Source organism: Sorex fumeus, unplaced genomic scaffold, assembly GCF_029834395.1.
Source record: "Sorex fumeus unplaced genomic scaffold, SorFum_2.1 ptg000044l, whole genome shotgun sequence".
Lineage (NCBI taxonomy): Eukaryota > Metazoa > Chordata > Mammalia > Eulipotyphla > Soricidae > Sorex > Sorex fumeus.
The window spans coordinates 15,745,092-15,761,230 of record NW_026606101.1 but is presented as its reverse complement, the minus strand read 5'-3'; the positions used below and the strand labels follow the sequence as shown (position 1 = coordinate 15,761,230).

The 16,139-nt window shown below is 42.8% G+C and overlaps 1 protein-coding gene across 1 annotated transcript; it reads left to right on the top strand.

Moving 5' to 3' along the window:
• Positions 1 to 2,124: 2,124 nt before the first annotated feature.
• On the top strand, positions 2,125 to 13,677 carry LOC130030313 (signal-regulatory protein gamma-like). Its single transcript, XM_056121558.1, has 3 exons — positions 2,125 to 2,214; positions 8,947 to 9,309; positions 13,670 to 13,677. The coding sequence occupies exons 1-3, from the start codon at positions 2,142 to 2,144 to the stop codon at positions 13,675 to 13,677; spliced, it is 444 nt and encodes a 147-aa protein (XP_055977533.1). The 5' UTR covers positions 2,125 to 2,141.
• Positions 13,678 to 16,139: the final 2,462 nt, after the last annotated feature.

The window sequence follows — 16,139 nt, the reverse complement described above, 5'->3', positions numbered from 1 at the left end:
GAAAGGTTTTTTTTTTGGGTATTCTTTCCTGTTTGGGGCCATTCCCTGTGGTAGTCAGGGCTTACTCTTTGGTGTTAGGGATTGAATCTATTGTGTGAAAGGAAAATACCCTACTTGCTGTACTATAAGCTGAGTCAATAAAGAAACTGACTGTTGATCCTATAAAGAAATTGGAGTTCGCCTCCTGATACCACTCTCTATAATCTCGTTTCTATTTGTTTACTTTTTTAAAAAATGTAGGAGTACTTGCTATTTATTCTTCTATTGATTAAGCTGATTGAATTGGGCATGAAGTCCACATTACTTTTTTTTAAAAATTTTTTTCAATTGGATATCAGTGAGACAGAACATTACAAAGCTGTTCATAGTTGGGTTTCAGTCATACAATGATCCAGCATCCATCCCTCCACCAGTGCATATTTCCCACCACCAATATTCCCCATTTTTCCAACACCATTCCAAAGTCTCCCCACCCCCTATTCCCAGCCTCCCTATATGGGAGGCACTTTCCTTCTTGCTCTCTTTCTCCTTTTCCTTTTATACATTATGATTTGCAATACAGGTGCCAAGAGGTCATGGTGTTTGTTCAAGGCATTCGTTATTTGTATTGGGATGGTAAGACTGGAGTATCTTTTCAATTGGGTGGAAGGTCTGAGGTGTGGATATGACTGCCGAGGATTCCAGAAATACAGGGAGGTGGGGAGAGGTAGCTCATCCCACCCTGCTTCAATTTATCCCAGTCTGTTCAGCCATGCACGGGTCTGAGCTTAACTGTGCCTTTTGATCTCTTTCAAGATTTATTTATGGGTCTCTGAAGCAAGGCTAGTAGTAGAGCTTACATGGTGGCGCTGGAGTTGGTTTTTGGGGCTAGCTGCCAGTGCTTCCATGTGTATTGGGAAGTGGGGATAGGAAGCCCACCCAAACTCTGAGAAAACCTGGAGCTTTCAGTCACAAAACCCATATACCAGGATTTCCAACAGATTATACCTTGGTGAGATCCCTCCTGAGATGGTGGATTCAGGCCAGAGGTATGGTAGGAATTTTGAATTGTGGAAGCAAGTGGTTGGTGGGGGCTCTGCTTGTGTGGGTCACGAGGCCAACCTGCCACCCTCTGATTTATCCAGCGTGTTCAGCAATGCACAGGTTTGGATTAATTGTGGCCTTTGACCTCTTTTGAGTTTTATCTATGGTTCTCTGAAATTAGGCAAATAAATGAGCTTGAATAGCTGAGCCAGAGGTGGTGAAATCACCATGAAGACTCCAAGATGTATGGAAGTCCAAGTGGAGATAGCAGAGAACCCAAAGTGAGGAGGAAGCATTATCTCTAATAGGTTTGAGCAAATCTCACTGAGAACATTGATATGTAACAGGTGGTTCTACATGGAAAGCATCATGCTAAGTGAAATGAGCCAGAAAGAGAGGAACAAACATAGAAAGACTGCACTCATCTGGGGAATATAAAGTAACAGAATTGGAGTCAAACACCCAAAAATAGTTGAGATAAGTACCAGGAGTTCTGCTTCATGGCTTGGAAGCCAGAAGCACATGCTATGGGAAAAGGCTGCTCAGAAAGAGAAGGGAACACCAACTAAAGGAAGTTTGGAGAACTCTCTTGGGATGCGAGATGCATGCTAGAAGTAGACTATAGACCAAACATGATGGCTACTCAATACCTCTACTGCAAACTACAATACCCTAAAGAAAGGAGTGAGCAAAAGGGAATGCCCTGCCACAGATGCAGGGTGAGGTACGGGGAGGGGGGGGAGTGGGAGGGCTACTGGGATCATTGGTGGTGGTGAATGGGCACTGGTGGAGGGATGGGTACTCAATCATTATATAATTGAAACCCAAACACAAAAGTTTGTAAGCCTACAATTGTACCTAATGGTGTTTCACTAAAAAACAAACAAACAAACAAACAAAATTGATATGTAAACTTCTCAGCTTTAACTGCTTCTCTGACTCCTCTTTCACAATGAAAAAACAGGAAATGCCTTGAATGTAGAGTATTTTACTGTCTTGCAAACACTTTACTGGTGAGAGTCACTTCCTCTCATGTCAGGGAAGGCGGGACTTCTCTGCATAGGGCAGAGTTCCGCAGGCCCACACACTCAACATTGCAGGCTCCTGGAAACTCTGGGATGGCAATCCTTGTCTTCTGGCTGTACCGTCTTCTTCTCCACCTGCAGCTGACTCCACTGCTGGGACTCACAAGTAAGCACCACCTTTGGTGGTCCCCTTTATCAAACTTGCCTGTGGATATTTAAGTCTCTTATAATCTCACAGAAAGGTCCTCTACTGGGCATTATCTTGGAGTAGGAAAAAAGGGGCTGAACTGTTTCTCTGTGGACCCATTGCCTGCAGTTGTTAGCACTTTTGGTGAAACAGACAACGCAAGTAATAGAATCTGGCAGCTTTGTGTGTATTAACTTCTGTAATCCTCACAGTATCATATGTCATTGCTATACCCACGTCTCTGGTTTGCAGATGGGGAGAGGAAGTAAATTGTCCAATGAAACACACCTAAGTCAGTAACTAGATTAGTCAGAAATCAAGTCCACGGAGTGCAGATTCAGATCATGTTGGAACCTTCTGATGCTCCTTAGTTTTCACAGGAAAGCAGAAGAATCAGAAAATACAGGAAGACAAGGAGAACAATAGATACACATCACTGATATACCCTAAATCAGAGTTGGCTCTGAATATTCATATACTTTTGTTCTTATACTTTATTATTTACTGATTTTAAATATATACATTAATTTATTTTTGTTGGGGATGCATTTAGTCTACACCTGGCAGTGCTCGGCGCTTATTCTAGGCTCAGAATTCAGAAATCTGTGCTTTTGGAACCCTATGTGGTGAAGAGATCAAATCAGGGCTGGCTTCATGCAAGGCAAGTGCCTTCATTCTTCTATTCTCTCTCTCTCTCTCTCTCTCTCTCTCTCTCTCTCTATATATATATATATATATATATATACTTATATATATGGATTTTTTCATAGGAAAGAATATTTATTGCATTTTCTACTTTTAAACAACCATGATAAGACATAACAAGTACAACTCTAACAACTCATACAATTGTTCAGAGGATACAGGAGTCAGTATGCTGTAGAGAACAGAAAGACACTGAGTTCTGAATTTCAGTGGCTGCTTTCTTTACGTCCTCAAAACAACCTTGTTTCCTAACTTCTTCCCTCTCCTTCCCTTCTTTCTCCTTCCCTTTGTTTCCTCTTTCCTTCCTCTTCCACATCCCTTTCCTCTTCTTCCTTCCCACTTCCCCTCCCCTTCCCCTTACCTTTCCATCCTCTACAGCACTAAGACCTGAAGATAGAGTCTCACACACCACAGGCCAACACTCTGCTAGAGCTCTGTTCCTGAGCCTCTGCTAAAATAGTTCTCAGTTTGCATTAAAAGAAATTTACTTGCTCCTGTCTCTGTTTCCCTACCTCATTTCCTGCTTTTCTAAAGTTACTCATTCCTTTCCTCAATCTCTTAAGAGGTGCAAGAAAATGTTTACATTTCCATACGGATGCATTTCCATAATTATTATCAAAATCAATTTTGTATCTATAGTGGCATCCTCTCACATCATCTGACGCTTCAACACAACAGGAAATACAATGTTGACACATGTTCATATTCTTGAACATTCACTAACTGCCAGATTGGAAATGCCCCAGCTATTCTCTCCTAGGGTGATGATCTCTGAAGTAGACATCTTTATCCCCCCTAATCCACAGATGAGAAAAGGGAAGAGGAACTTAAGGGTTAAAGGTCACTTAAGATAAAAGGAGACCTGTGACTTGAACTCAGGTGATCTGATCTTCAAGATGAGAAAAGGGAAGAGGAACTTAAGGGTTCAAGGTCACTTAAGATAAAAGGAGATCTGTGACTTGAACTCAGGCGATCTGATCCTCGAGTTCAGAGTTTAACTCTAACCCTTGTCAATACTCATCAATCTACACAAATAGTTTCAGCCCCTATTTTCTTTTTTTTTTTTAATTTTTATTAGTGAAACACCATGAGGTACAGTTGTAGACTTACAAATTTTTGTGCTTGGGCTTCAATTATACAATGAACAAATACCCATCCCTCCACCAGTGCCCATTTTCTACTACCATGGATCCCAGTATCCCTCCCCCCCACCTCCCATCCCCCCCAATCTCACCCTGCCTCTGTGGCATGGCATTCCCTTTTGTTCTCTCTCTCCTTTTGTCAGCCCCTATTTTCTTTATGTCTTTGCCAATGGGTGTGAAGAGTAGGAAAGAGAGCTCCTGGGTCTCTCTTTCTGGGACACTGTGTTTCCTGCACACATGCAAGCATCATTTGTTTTGTACCAAGTCATCTACTTGGGAAACAGTTTCGTGTGCAATCACCACTGAAATTATTACTAAATCAAACCCCAAGGATTAAGGAAGTGACATATTGTTCACGTTTGTAATTCACCACACACTGTGTGTCAGGAATTGTTAAAGAAATAGGGATTTACTGGTGAAAAACAAAGAGAAAAGAGTTGCTCTTATAAACTTGGTTATTAGGGGGAAATAAGAGTTAAAAGAGACATAACATAACTATACTGATATATAAGAGAGTGGTTTGTTCTTGACAAGAACTATGTGCTTGCTGATAAAGGTAAAGGAATAAACATAATAACCTCTCATCTGTATTGTAAACCATTAAAGGAGAGAGAGTCAGTGAGAGAGAGAAAGAGAGAGTGAGAGAGAGGTGAGAGAAGAAAAGTGCTGCCACAGAGACAGGCTTGTAAGGAGGTCGTGCACAGGGGCAGAGGAAACTAGGGAAGGACGTTGGTAGTGGGAAATGCACTCTGCTGGAGGGATGGGCATTGGAATATTGACTGAAACATGACCATGAAGAGCTTTGCAACCATTTATCTCGGACTGGAGCAATAGTGCAGCGGGTAGAGCGTTTGCCTTGCATGTAGCCAAGATGGCCGACCCGAGTTCAATTCCTCTGCCACTCTCAGAGAGCCTGGAGAGCTACTGAGAGTATCTCGCCTGCACGGCAAAGCCTTTCAAGCTACCCATGACATATTCAATATGTCAAACACAGTAACAAGTCTCACAATGTTACTGGGCCCGCTTGAGCAAAATCGGTGAACAACAGGAGGAGAATGACAGTGAAGTATTTTTAAAACATTTTTATTGAATCACTGAGATAGACCCAATAAACAAATATTTAAAAAGTAAGTTGTGATTCAAAATATGCAAATTACTATGGACTAAATACTTGGAAGTACAAGAGTAAGAAGAATGATATGTATTTTTAAAAAGTTTGATAGATATTATGGAAAAGGCAGATTTGAACAAAGCTTAGAAGACTGTACAAAATGGACTATGGGGATTTCTGGTAGAAAGTGACAAGGAGCAGTGTGCAAGGACCCTGAGAAAAAATTCTTCCTGATTTGCTCAAGGATTTGATTTTGCTCTGATCTTGCTTATTTTATTTTTGCAGTGCTAAAAAAACAATGTGTTAGACATTGCATGGTTTTGCTGAGGGAAGCCACTTGCTCCAAGATGAGTATGAAATTATTCTACATGTAACTGAGAATGGACGAGGCAACAGAGATAGAAAAAACTAGATAATTTCAGAAGTCACTGAGTTCATGCACACTAAACACATTGACAGCAACAAGCCAGTAGTTCATAGAGGCAGAGTCAAGAGCTCAGCTCTGGGACGTGTGCTGATGAGCAGTCAACAGGATTTCCTGGTGCACAGTGCTGGAGTGAGAGAAAAACACAAGAACTTAGGATCTGAAATCTGGGAGAACCAAGCTGATAGTAAGGGCATGGGAAGAAATGAGGAATTCAGGTCTGAGATGTTAACTGTGTGATGTTTACGTCCATCTAAGGATCACAGCCTGGAAGAATCGTACAAAAAGTCCAGTGTCTGGAGTAAAGTTCTGGACTAGAGTGTGAATGTGTGAATTTTGGATACACAGAGGGCAGAGTTTCTCCATTCGCTGGTTCCAATTAACCTTCTTATTTCACTTCTTCCCTCTCTCCACTATTCAGGTCACTAATCTCTTCAAGATTCAGTTGTAATTATTCCCACTTTGTCACATAAACAGACACATTTTTCACAAATCCTCTCATTGTCTAGTCATCTTCTCTTATTTTTATTTTATTTTATTATTTTTTTGCTTTTTGGGTCACACCTGGCGATGCTTAGGGGTTACTCCTGGCTCTGCACTCAGGAATTTCTCCTGGAAGTGCTCAGGGGACCCTATGGGATGGTGGGAATCGAACCTGAGTCGGCCGCATGCAAGGTAAACGCCCTACCTGCTGTGCTATTGCTCCAGCCCCTATTTTTATGTTTAAAGTTTTGGGTTTGGAGGCACATCTGGTGATGTCCAGGCTCTGTGCTCACGGATCACTCCTAGGAGTGCTCAGGGCACGATATGTAGTACCTGGGCATTGAACCATAGTCAGCAGAGGGCCTAGAACCCTGTGCTCTCTCTGAAACCCCCAATCTTCTTCTCCTGACTTAAACCCAAACCAACTGAGGCCTAGACCACAGTAACAAGCCTGGTGTGCCCTGAAAGCAATGCCTCCTTAGAAGCCATGCCAGTCTCACAGGTGCTGAGTGTGTACACTCTACCCACTCACACATGAAAAGAGGAACCACAACTCTACATGGTGTTGAGCACATAAAGGTAAAAAGGTAAAGGCCCTCCCGTTGATCGTCGATTTGCTCTAGCGGGCCCAGTAACGTCTCCATTGGAGACTTTGTTGTTACTGTGTCTGGCATATTGAATACTCTCGGTAGCTTGCCGGGCTCTCCGAGAGGGGCGGAGGAATCGAACCCGGGTCGGCCATAGTTGGCCGCTTGTAAGGCGAACACCCTACCCGCTGTGCTATCGCTCCAGCCATAGAAACAGAAAAAGAACATAGTTAGGGTCTGTTCCACACAAAGCAATGAGCTTTGCAGTGTAATATTTTATTTGGCACAAGTCAAACAAGTATGGAGTTTAGAGAGCTGACCAGTCAGGGTCGAACCCTCTAGAATGAGAGCACCACCTTCCCTTGCTTCCAGAGTCTATTTATACTTTAAGAATTAAGGGGCTTCCCTGACTATCTTTTGCCACTCCCTGGTGACCCTTCCCTTGATTGGTTTATTGGTTATCTCCACTGACTTCATACAGAAAAAATTCTTCTTTTTCAGCTGATCCCCATAAATGGGTGTTATCTGGCTCAACTGATAGTTACTGGGAAAAGCTGTGCTTTCCCAAAATGGCTTTGAGTATGCTAAGTAAGGATAAATATTATAGGAGGGGAGTAGGCCTTCACAAAATGGGATTTACTCATGGTCCAACAACAGGTTGATCCTCTGATGCAGATCTTCTATCAGAACCAGGAGACATTTCAAATCAGAGGAAACTTTTAGCATTTCTATATTATTCCAGAATATGACTAGTCTTTGGGGAAGCAATCCAACTGGAAAGTCCTTCACTTGGTATGAAAAATCATGTATGACTGACGGACCCTCAAGTTATAACTTATTTTCTCAAAGCAAAGTCAACAGTTTCATTCTTTTCATAAAATAAATTTTAAGCTTGCTCTTTCTTGCTTACTTGAATTCTGGTTTCTCTTCACATTCAAATATCTATTTATAAGTAATTTACCTGCCGCAGTATCACATATATTGTATTTTTCCTAAAATCATTAGTTCAAATCAAAGATTAATGATCTTGTTCTAGTATGCACTTGTTATTATGTTAATTATACATAAGATGAACCAGCCTGTTAAAAGTATAAAAGTTGGTGGCAATAGAGCACATTCACAATGGTGAAATCATCAGCAACACACATTTCCAGGACTTTCCAATAAGCTAAACAGAAGTTGTGTACCCCAAATAACTCCGCATAACTTTCTGCTCCCTGAGTTCCAAGGTGTTTTTCCTGTATGAATTGGCCTATTTTGGGTACATTATACATGTGGGGAACTATTTCCCACTTACATTTGATTTCTTTCAATTAACATAGTATTTATTTTAAGGCTCATTTGTGTTACAGTCTGGATTAGAATTTCATTAATGATCAGGGATGCAAATATTCCATTTTCTACACATACAAGATTATGTTCATTCATGCATCTTTTTGGGGGGGGCCTTTTGGGTCATACCTGGCGATGCACAGGGATTCCTCCTGGCTCTGCACTCAGGAATTACTCCTGGCGGTGCTCGGGGACCATATGGGATGCTGGTAATCAAACCTGGGTCGGCTGCATGCAAGGCAAACGCCCTACCGGCTGTGCTATCTCTCCAGCCCCAATTCATTCATCTTTTGAGGAAATAGTTTATTACTTTAAGACAATAATCTTTTGATAATTGTCACAGCAGAATTATGACACCAATATATTCTGATCAGAAATTAAAAATTTTAAATCTTGGGGAATTGAAACAATGTTCAGTTTCCAATAAATCTCCACATGTATTTTAGGATTTCCACCTTCCTCACAGTACTCTGGCTGAGGGCAGACACCACTAGGAGCATCATCTGGGTAAGAGAAGGATGGATTTACTGAGGCCCTGGCAGGTCAGGGATATCCCATTAGCACCACCGTCCCTCTGCTCACACTCATTGGTCAGAAAAGTCTGATGGTTCCTCAAAATGCAAAGAAGAAAAAGTCCAACACTCCCTGGGGCAGACAGTGGAGGAACAGGGAAGGAGTTAATTCCAGACATTACAAGGAAAGCTCCTAAACTACCCTCTGTGGCAGGCCCTTAAGCTCCTGGATCCTAGATTGCTCCTTTGCATCACACTCACACTCGGAGCTTCATGGTGGGGCTACATAAGATTCACACGATGTGCTGAACTCACCACGCTGAACACTCATTCACTGGTGTAGGTTGCTGACAGAGAGTTGGGAAAACCTACTGACTAACAAGGATGAGTGAAGAGCTGCTTGTGTTTCCCTCAGGAGTGGTCGGGCGGAATGCGGAGCTACAGGTGATCCAGCCTGACAGGTTAGTGTCAGTGGCCGCAGGAGAGACGGCCACTCTGCGCTGCTCTGTGACCTCCCTGCTTCCTGTGGGCCCTGTCAAGTGGTTCCGGGAGAAACTGGGTGTCCGGGATGAGATCTACAACTTTGGAAGCAAAGGCCACAACCCCCGAGTGACCAATGTTTCGGATTACACCAAGAGAGACAACATGGACTTTTCCATCCGCATCCGTGACATCAGCCCGGCTGACACGGGCACCTTTTACTGTGGGAAGTTCCGGAAGGGGAATGTGGAAGATGTGATGTTCAAGTCTGGACCAGGCACCCAGGTCACTGTGAGTGGTGAGTGCTCTGGTGGGGGGAGGGGGCGTGTCCTTCGTCCTGTTGTGTGACCACAGTCAGTCAGGTTGGCCTTGCTCCTGAGAGCAAGAACTAAGGCCAGGTGAGGAGCTGGTGTTTGTCCTTGGATCGGCTTCACAGTCCATTTCACCTGCCTTTGGAGATCAAAGATGTTGGAGTCACAGAGTCCTGCAGTTTGCCCCTAAGGAGAACACTCTGAGGGCTGTTCTCAATGTGGAGCATCTTCTCTTTCCTCAGTACCCACTGTGTTCCCAGTCCTTTTCTGGGCACATTGGAAAAGGGGGTCATCACAATGACCAGATTCCAAAATCTCTGAATCCTATTCTCTCTAACAAGGTGCCAGCAATAGGGCTGCATTTGGTTTTGTTTTAGAAACATCACTGACAAAAGGTGATAAGCAGCACACATTCTGTTCAGTCTGACAGTCTAACAATCACCAGGACTGCCCACTTTACAGTGGTTCGGAGACTCACCAGTCACTGAAAGCTCTGAGCAGAGCAAGTGACCTTGAAAAGTAAAAGCCGGGGAAAATTTCTTAGGTGACAAAGGACTGCTTGATGAGATGATGGGAAGTCATGAGACAATCTTTAGAGGATCAGTCTTTTCATCTCCAAAATGGCAATAGTGACCAACTCCATTTAGGAGAGTTGAAAGGATTTGAGATGCCATTGCTCATAAGCACAGAGTAGACCACAAACCAGGGACTAGACCAAAGGTCTGTGAACCAGCTTCCTCCCACTCATCAGTCTCCTTACACAGAGAAGTTAACTAATCCACCAATCTTTGTGGGAAGATGTGAGATGCAATGAGTCTGGTGAGAAAACAGATGAATGTTGGGAAATAAGGGTTAAGTTAGACAGGATGAGAAAGTAGCCTTAGGGGGCAGAAAAATGGTACCTTGTAGTAAGAACGCCAGTGCCAACTTATGTGGAACAGCGCTGAGGCATGGACCTGTATGTGCACCATCTTGGCCTGCCTGCCTTGGTATGAGAAAACAGACCCATAGAGAGAGCCCACAAGAAAGGTATTCACCTTGAACTGCCCAAAGCATGATGTTTAGCTTAGAAATAGCTTGGTTTAGAGCAGCTCTTCTGAGAGCAGTTGTGCTCATAATCAAAGCATCCTGTCCCCATGCTAAGAATGTTGTCCTCCAGTTCTGGTTTCTTGGTGTAAGGCAATAAATGTGATCCACAGGGGAAAAAAATGGGGTTAACAGTCTGACGGAGCTTAGCCACCTGACCCCAATCAACTCTCATTTCTGTCTTGTTACTTAATCCTTGGCAACACCCTCTTCATGGGACTGGTCCTCAGCAGATGAGCAGTGGTGCTGTCATCCCAAAGCTGTGGACATCTCAGTGTCTGGAATCCTCAGTTTCCCCCTCAGTGAAGTGGTGGTTTTAGTTCAGGTCTGTGAGGTATAGAGATGGCTACAAAGTCCTGTGGAAGCATCACTAACATCACTGAGCCCCAGGGGAGAGCCTGGTGAACTGCCTGCCTGGGTTCATGTCCCTGCTCTGCCTCCTTTTCTCTGTGACCTCTGGCCTATCACTCCACATGGGGTCAGGGTTCTCTATATTTTTTTCTTTTTAGAGGGCAGGAGAAAAAGAAGTAGGGAGGAAGGGTGGAGGGAGGGAGGGAGGGAAGGTGTCTGTTGAGGTTCACAACTGGGGCAAGATATAGGGATCTGGTGTCTGTGAAGAGAGGTCAGAGAGGGCAGAAGTGGCTGCAGTGTTGAGACTGGGAATAAGAAGAGGGAGGAAGGCCAGAGGGTGGCAGAACTCCAGAAGGCTCAGTGAGAAGTGTAGTCCACACAGTGCCAGCTCCCTACCCGGGGAGCCGATGGACTGCTGGGATTGCTGGAGCTGGAGATGTGGAGAAGTGGAGGAGGCCGGTCAGAAACCTGGGGCAGCCTGAGATGCAGCTGCAGGACCTTGTGTAAAGGCGGAGACCCTCGACTGTGGCTGTGCAACTCTGCAGTCTATAACGGGAACCGTTTTGTAGCCCTCGCAGCATTGTGCTCAGGGTCCCGCAGAGATGAAGGGCGCGATGAACACTGCTGAGAACTGACAGAACACCGGAAGCTGGGAGGACGGATTGAAATTAAAAGCATACCATTTCTAATAAAAATAGTTTTCAGATATTTTCTAAATTTTTTAGAACTTTCATAATATCATGAGTTTTTTATTGAGTTCAATGTGCATTCAACAGAAAAATAGTCATGATGAGTTATCTTGTAGTAATAGTTTAATTATGACAATACTGTCTATGACTCTTGAAATACTATATGAAATATATGACACACTAAACTAAATGCATCATCTTTCTGTAAATTAATGGTATAAAAATGTCAACCTTGAGTGTGATTTTCCTCCTGATGTCAAATTGTACTCATAACTCATTATCTGAGACATATAATGAAGAAAGTCCTTCCCTCCCCGCACCATTTCTGGGTTTCCAAGCTTACAGCATGCTGTATTTGTGGTAAAGCCATGAGAATTGATTCATATCATTTGGACAGACTGAGAATGCAGGTTAAACACCATTAGTATCCCACATAACAAAGAATATAAAATGTTATTTTTCTGTAACAAATAAAAAAGTTTAAAGCTGTAGAAACCTTGCTCGAGATGCTGTAGATATTCTAATCTATTAAACAACAGAAGAAAACAGCCAGAGGCTTTGTATAACCAGATTATATGTCAATTTGGAGAGCACAGGGTGAGACCTAACACTGGAAGTCAAGGAATACTAGAGGGCTTTAAACAACTCAAATTCCTAATTACCTAATATCAACCTCCCTCATGTGCATTCTTTATTTCACTTTTTGGTGGTAGTTATTATGTTCACACTGCAGAGTAGGGGCTTTGCTCATTAACTTTTTATCCCCTAATAGAAGCTTTGCCTGACACCTACTCTGTGTGAGATACTGTGCTATTGGTTTCATTCTTGTGTAAAGAACAAAAGTCTCCAATGGAGACGTTACTGGCCCTGCTTGAGCAAATCGATGAACAACGGGAGGACAGTGACAGTGACTGACTATACAGACCTATACAAATCTCTGCCTCCATCATGCATTTCAAGAAGAACCACTAGGATGAGGTTGGTGTCAGCTTTTTGGCATAAGTAAACCTTAAGAAATAAAGGGGGGGGGGCACTGGAGCAATAGCACAATGGGTAGGGTATTTGCCTTGCACGTGGCCAACCCAGGTTCGATCCCCAGCATCCCATATGGTCCCTCGAGCACCTCCAGGAGTATCTCCTCAGTGCATGAGCCAGGAGCAACCCCTGAGCATCACCAGATGGACTCAAAAAGCAAAAATTAAAATTAAATTAAATTAAAAAATAAAGTGGGGAGGGGCTGAGTTATACTTCAATGAGTAGCTCTTTGACTTACATTCAACTGATTCATGTTTGATCTGATAAAATCCAAATGGTACCCCCAAGATATCTAGATATCTCCTTAACTGGAGAGTCAGGTGTACGGTGTGAGCACAGCCAGGTGTGGCTCCAAACATACAAACAACAATTAAAAAAAAAAGAAATAAAGTGGGGAAGCAGGACAGTCATAATTCATGGGTCCAGACTCCCACTTGCTTCTCTTCACAGCAGTTCCCTTCACCATCCAACTCAGCTCACCTCCCTCCTGTTCTCTAACCCAGCTGAGACTTTATTCCATCCCAGAATTACATCTGTTTCATCTGTTTTGTAAGATGACCCGATGACACTTGGATCTTCTGTCTGTGCAGACACAGAGGAAACCCTGCCTAGTTGAGTTCCACTGGGCACCTGTGTGTGGTGATTGGAATCAAGGATTTTCTGTGTCCTTAGTTTGTAACAATGGACCTGCATTCATCACCGCCATTCTGCACAGTTACCATTAGAAATTATTTTCCACCTACAATCTACTTTCTGCTTCAACCATTCCCTGAGTTTAAATTTTTACAGAAGAGATTTGGGGAGGAATGAGGGAAGGACATTTTAAGACTTCCTGCTTTAGACCAGGTGATCGGGCTAAAGTAATCCAAGTCACAAGAGTTCCTGAGGCAGGGACTGTACTGTAGCCTTGAAATCTAATGTGTGATTTTTGGATATGTGATTCCCTGTGATGGCATTATTCAAGGGTTTGCAATGTCTGGTCATGTGAATAAATATATTTTGTTTCTCCCTCATGTAACCTGAGGCCAATTCAGTAAGGTTTTTGGGAGAACTGTCTGAAATACACACACACACACACACACACACACACACACAGAAATACAAACACACAGTCCTATTTGTACACCGAGCTAGAAATGGAACCCATAGCTATGTTATCCTATATTGTTTTCCGTTTTCATTGCAGTACCATAATTCACAATAAAGGTAATGATATATTGTTCCATCACTCAATACCACGGTAGAAACTTTTTCCCAACAACTGGCCAAGAAACCCTTCCATCCACCTACTCTTTCCCTTACATAAGGACAGTTCTATGGACCAAGGCTTTATTAACTTTTTTTATAGAACATGCATAGTAATAAAAATTAATCTCCTCTTTTAAAAATTTTAAACAATGTAAAATAGTGACCCATCAATCATTAATTTGTTTTGGTTTGGGGCCACATCCAACAATGCTCCTAACATACCCTGAAGAAGCTCAGGAGACCATAGGTGGTGCCAGGATCAAACCTGGGTGGCTGTGTAAAAGACACGAGTAGATTCATAAGTGTATGAGGAAAGATGCTGAATAGAAATAGATTTAGGGAGCCAATTAGATCTGGTTTACTTTGAGGAGCATCTTCTATTTACCTCAAAACTAAATGTTTCTACTACTTGGTTCATTTCTCCTTCGCAGGATTGGAAAGGAGAAAGGCCTTCTGTCACATTTCTAGGTAGAAACTAGGGGTACCAGTACCAGCCCTCTGTATAGGCCATTGGATCAGCTCCCTGGATCCCACTGTTGCACTGCTTCCCTTGTAATCCCTCTAGAAATGCCTCCACAGACCTTGGGAAAGTTTCCAACAGTCATTCCCAACTCCAGAGGTTGGCTACACCCAACTGTTTCCATTGGGTTGACAAGTAGACATAAACCAGGTGTCAAGCACTGTGCTGGGTAGTTTCAAGTACGTTATAATTCATAACTCAAGAAAACCAGCTAGAGTTAAGCTCCTCTGTGTACACAGAGAATCCTATACTTTAGTACAGTTACTATTTTCTTGTTACATTTCAGGGACTGTTATTGTGGACTTCACATTTTTATCCTGATAGGCGATAAAGTTCCTTAATCACCTTGCTAAGGCCTGAGCACTGTGCTAGTGACTCTTTCAATAAGCAGATTCCCTCAGTGTGAGCTCACTTTGTCTAACAATTTCTGTTTCCTTGGTCCGTCCTTTGCCGTGGGATTGCCTAAATGATGGAGCTCTTCCCTAGGATCTGTCTGCTCACAGGTCAGATCTTGAACCCTGTGCAGTTTCAGACCCACCCACTATGGAGACTTTTCAATCCCCCATGTTAGGGAACTCATTGAGAAGATTCACATTCTAGTCTGAGGATAAGATCAGTAGATTAAATAATGAATTTTGATATCTGACTATGCTTTCTCTCTCTCCACCCTCCTTCAATGAAGATAACCTTGGAAATTTAGCCTGTGAGTGATGAAATAAAGGAACCTCTTTTTTTCTGGCTTTTGGATAACAACCACAAATTCTCAGAAGTGGTTACTTCTTCCTCTGTACTCAGGGATTACTCCTAGGGGTACTTGGATGATCATATGGAATTCCAGGAATAAAACCCAGGTTGGCTATATGCAAGGCAAGCATCATTCCCCCTGGACTATGGCTCTGGCCCCAATATAAGGGAACTCTTTACCTTGATTTTTAATTGATCCTGAACCAGAAGAGCAGTCAAGTTCAAAAGTTTCAGAATTTGTTGGGTTTTGCCATCACAAATGTAATTAGAGTTTCCTGAGAATTCACTTCTGTATAGTTCCTTTAAAGAAAGTCTTGTTGCTTGATTTCCAGGGCCACAGACAGACGTGTACAATCGCTCCCACATACACTTCCTCCTGGGCTTCCTCTTTGGTCTCAAGGTGCTGTTGGTGGTTGGTGTGTCTGCCATTTACCTCTACAAGAAGTTAAGCATCTGATTGTAAGTCGTGGAGGGAATGTTAGAGTAGAGATATCTCCATCAAGGGAAAAGTCAAAAGAAGGGGCCATCTTGCTAGTCACACATTGCCAGGTCCCATGTGAAGTTAAGAAACATCAACACACTGCCCTCAAATTTCTCGGGTGATGGTGAAGTTCTCTAATAGATTCTCAACATCCAAGAAAACGATGAGTCCTTGGAATAAGAGTGGGTTAAGTGTGTTCAGAGATAGACACAGAGTTCTAGTCAAAGGAAGAAAGGGATAAAAATAAGGAGCAGTGCATGAAGGGTATCAGAGACTTTTTCTAGAATATTTTGAGACAAGAAATTCTCACAGAGAACAATTATGGAAAATCCAATTTCAGATGCTGTGTTGAATCTTGATCCTCTTGAAACCTTTTCTGACAGGGTGGGAGTGATGAAGAATGGGGGCAAAACCTAGGAAACCATTGATGTGCAGAGCCCTCTCTCAAGAAATGCCCAAATATCCAGGAAAGGTACTTCAGAAGGAGAGCCACACCAGGACACCAGCACCAGAGGAGCATTCCTTGAATTAACAGATACTGAAGTATGAACTGTTTTACACAGCTATTTCCTAGAAATCCTGTTGTTACCACCTTAGTCTCTGCAACCACCTTCACTTTCTGAGTGGTGTGACCAAAAGAAGTTGGGATGAAAAGAAGCTTCA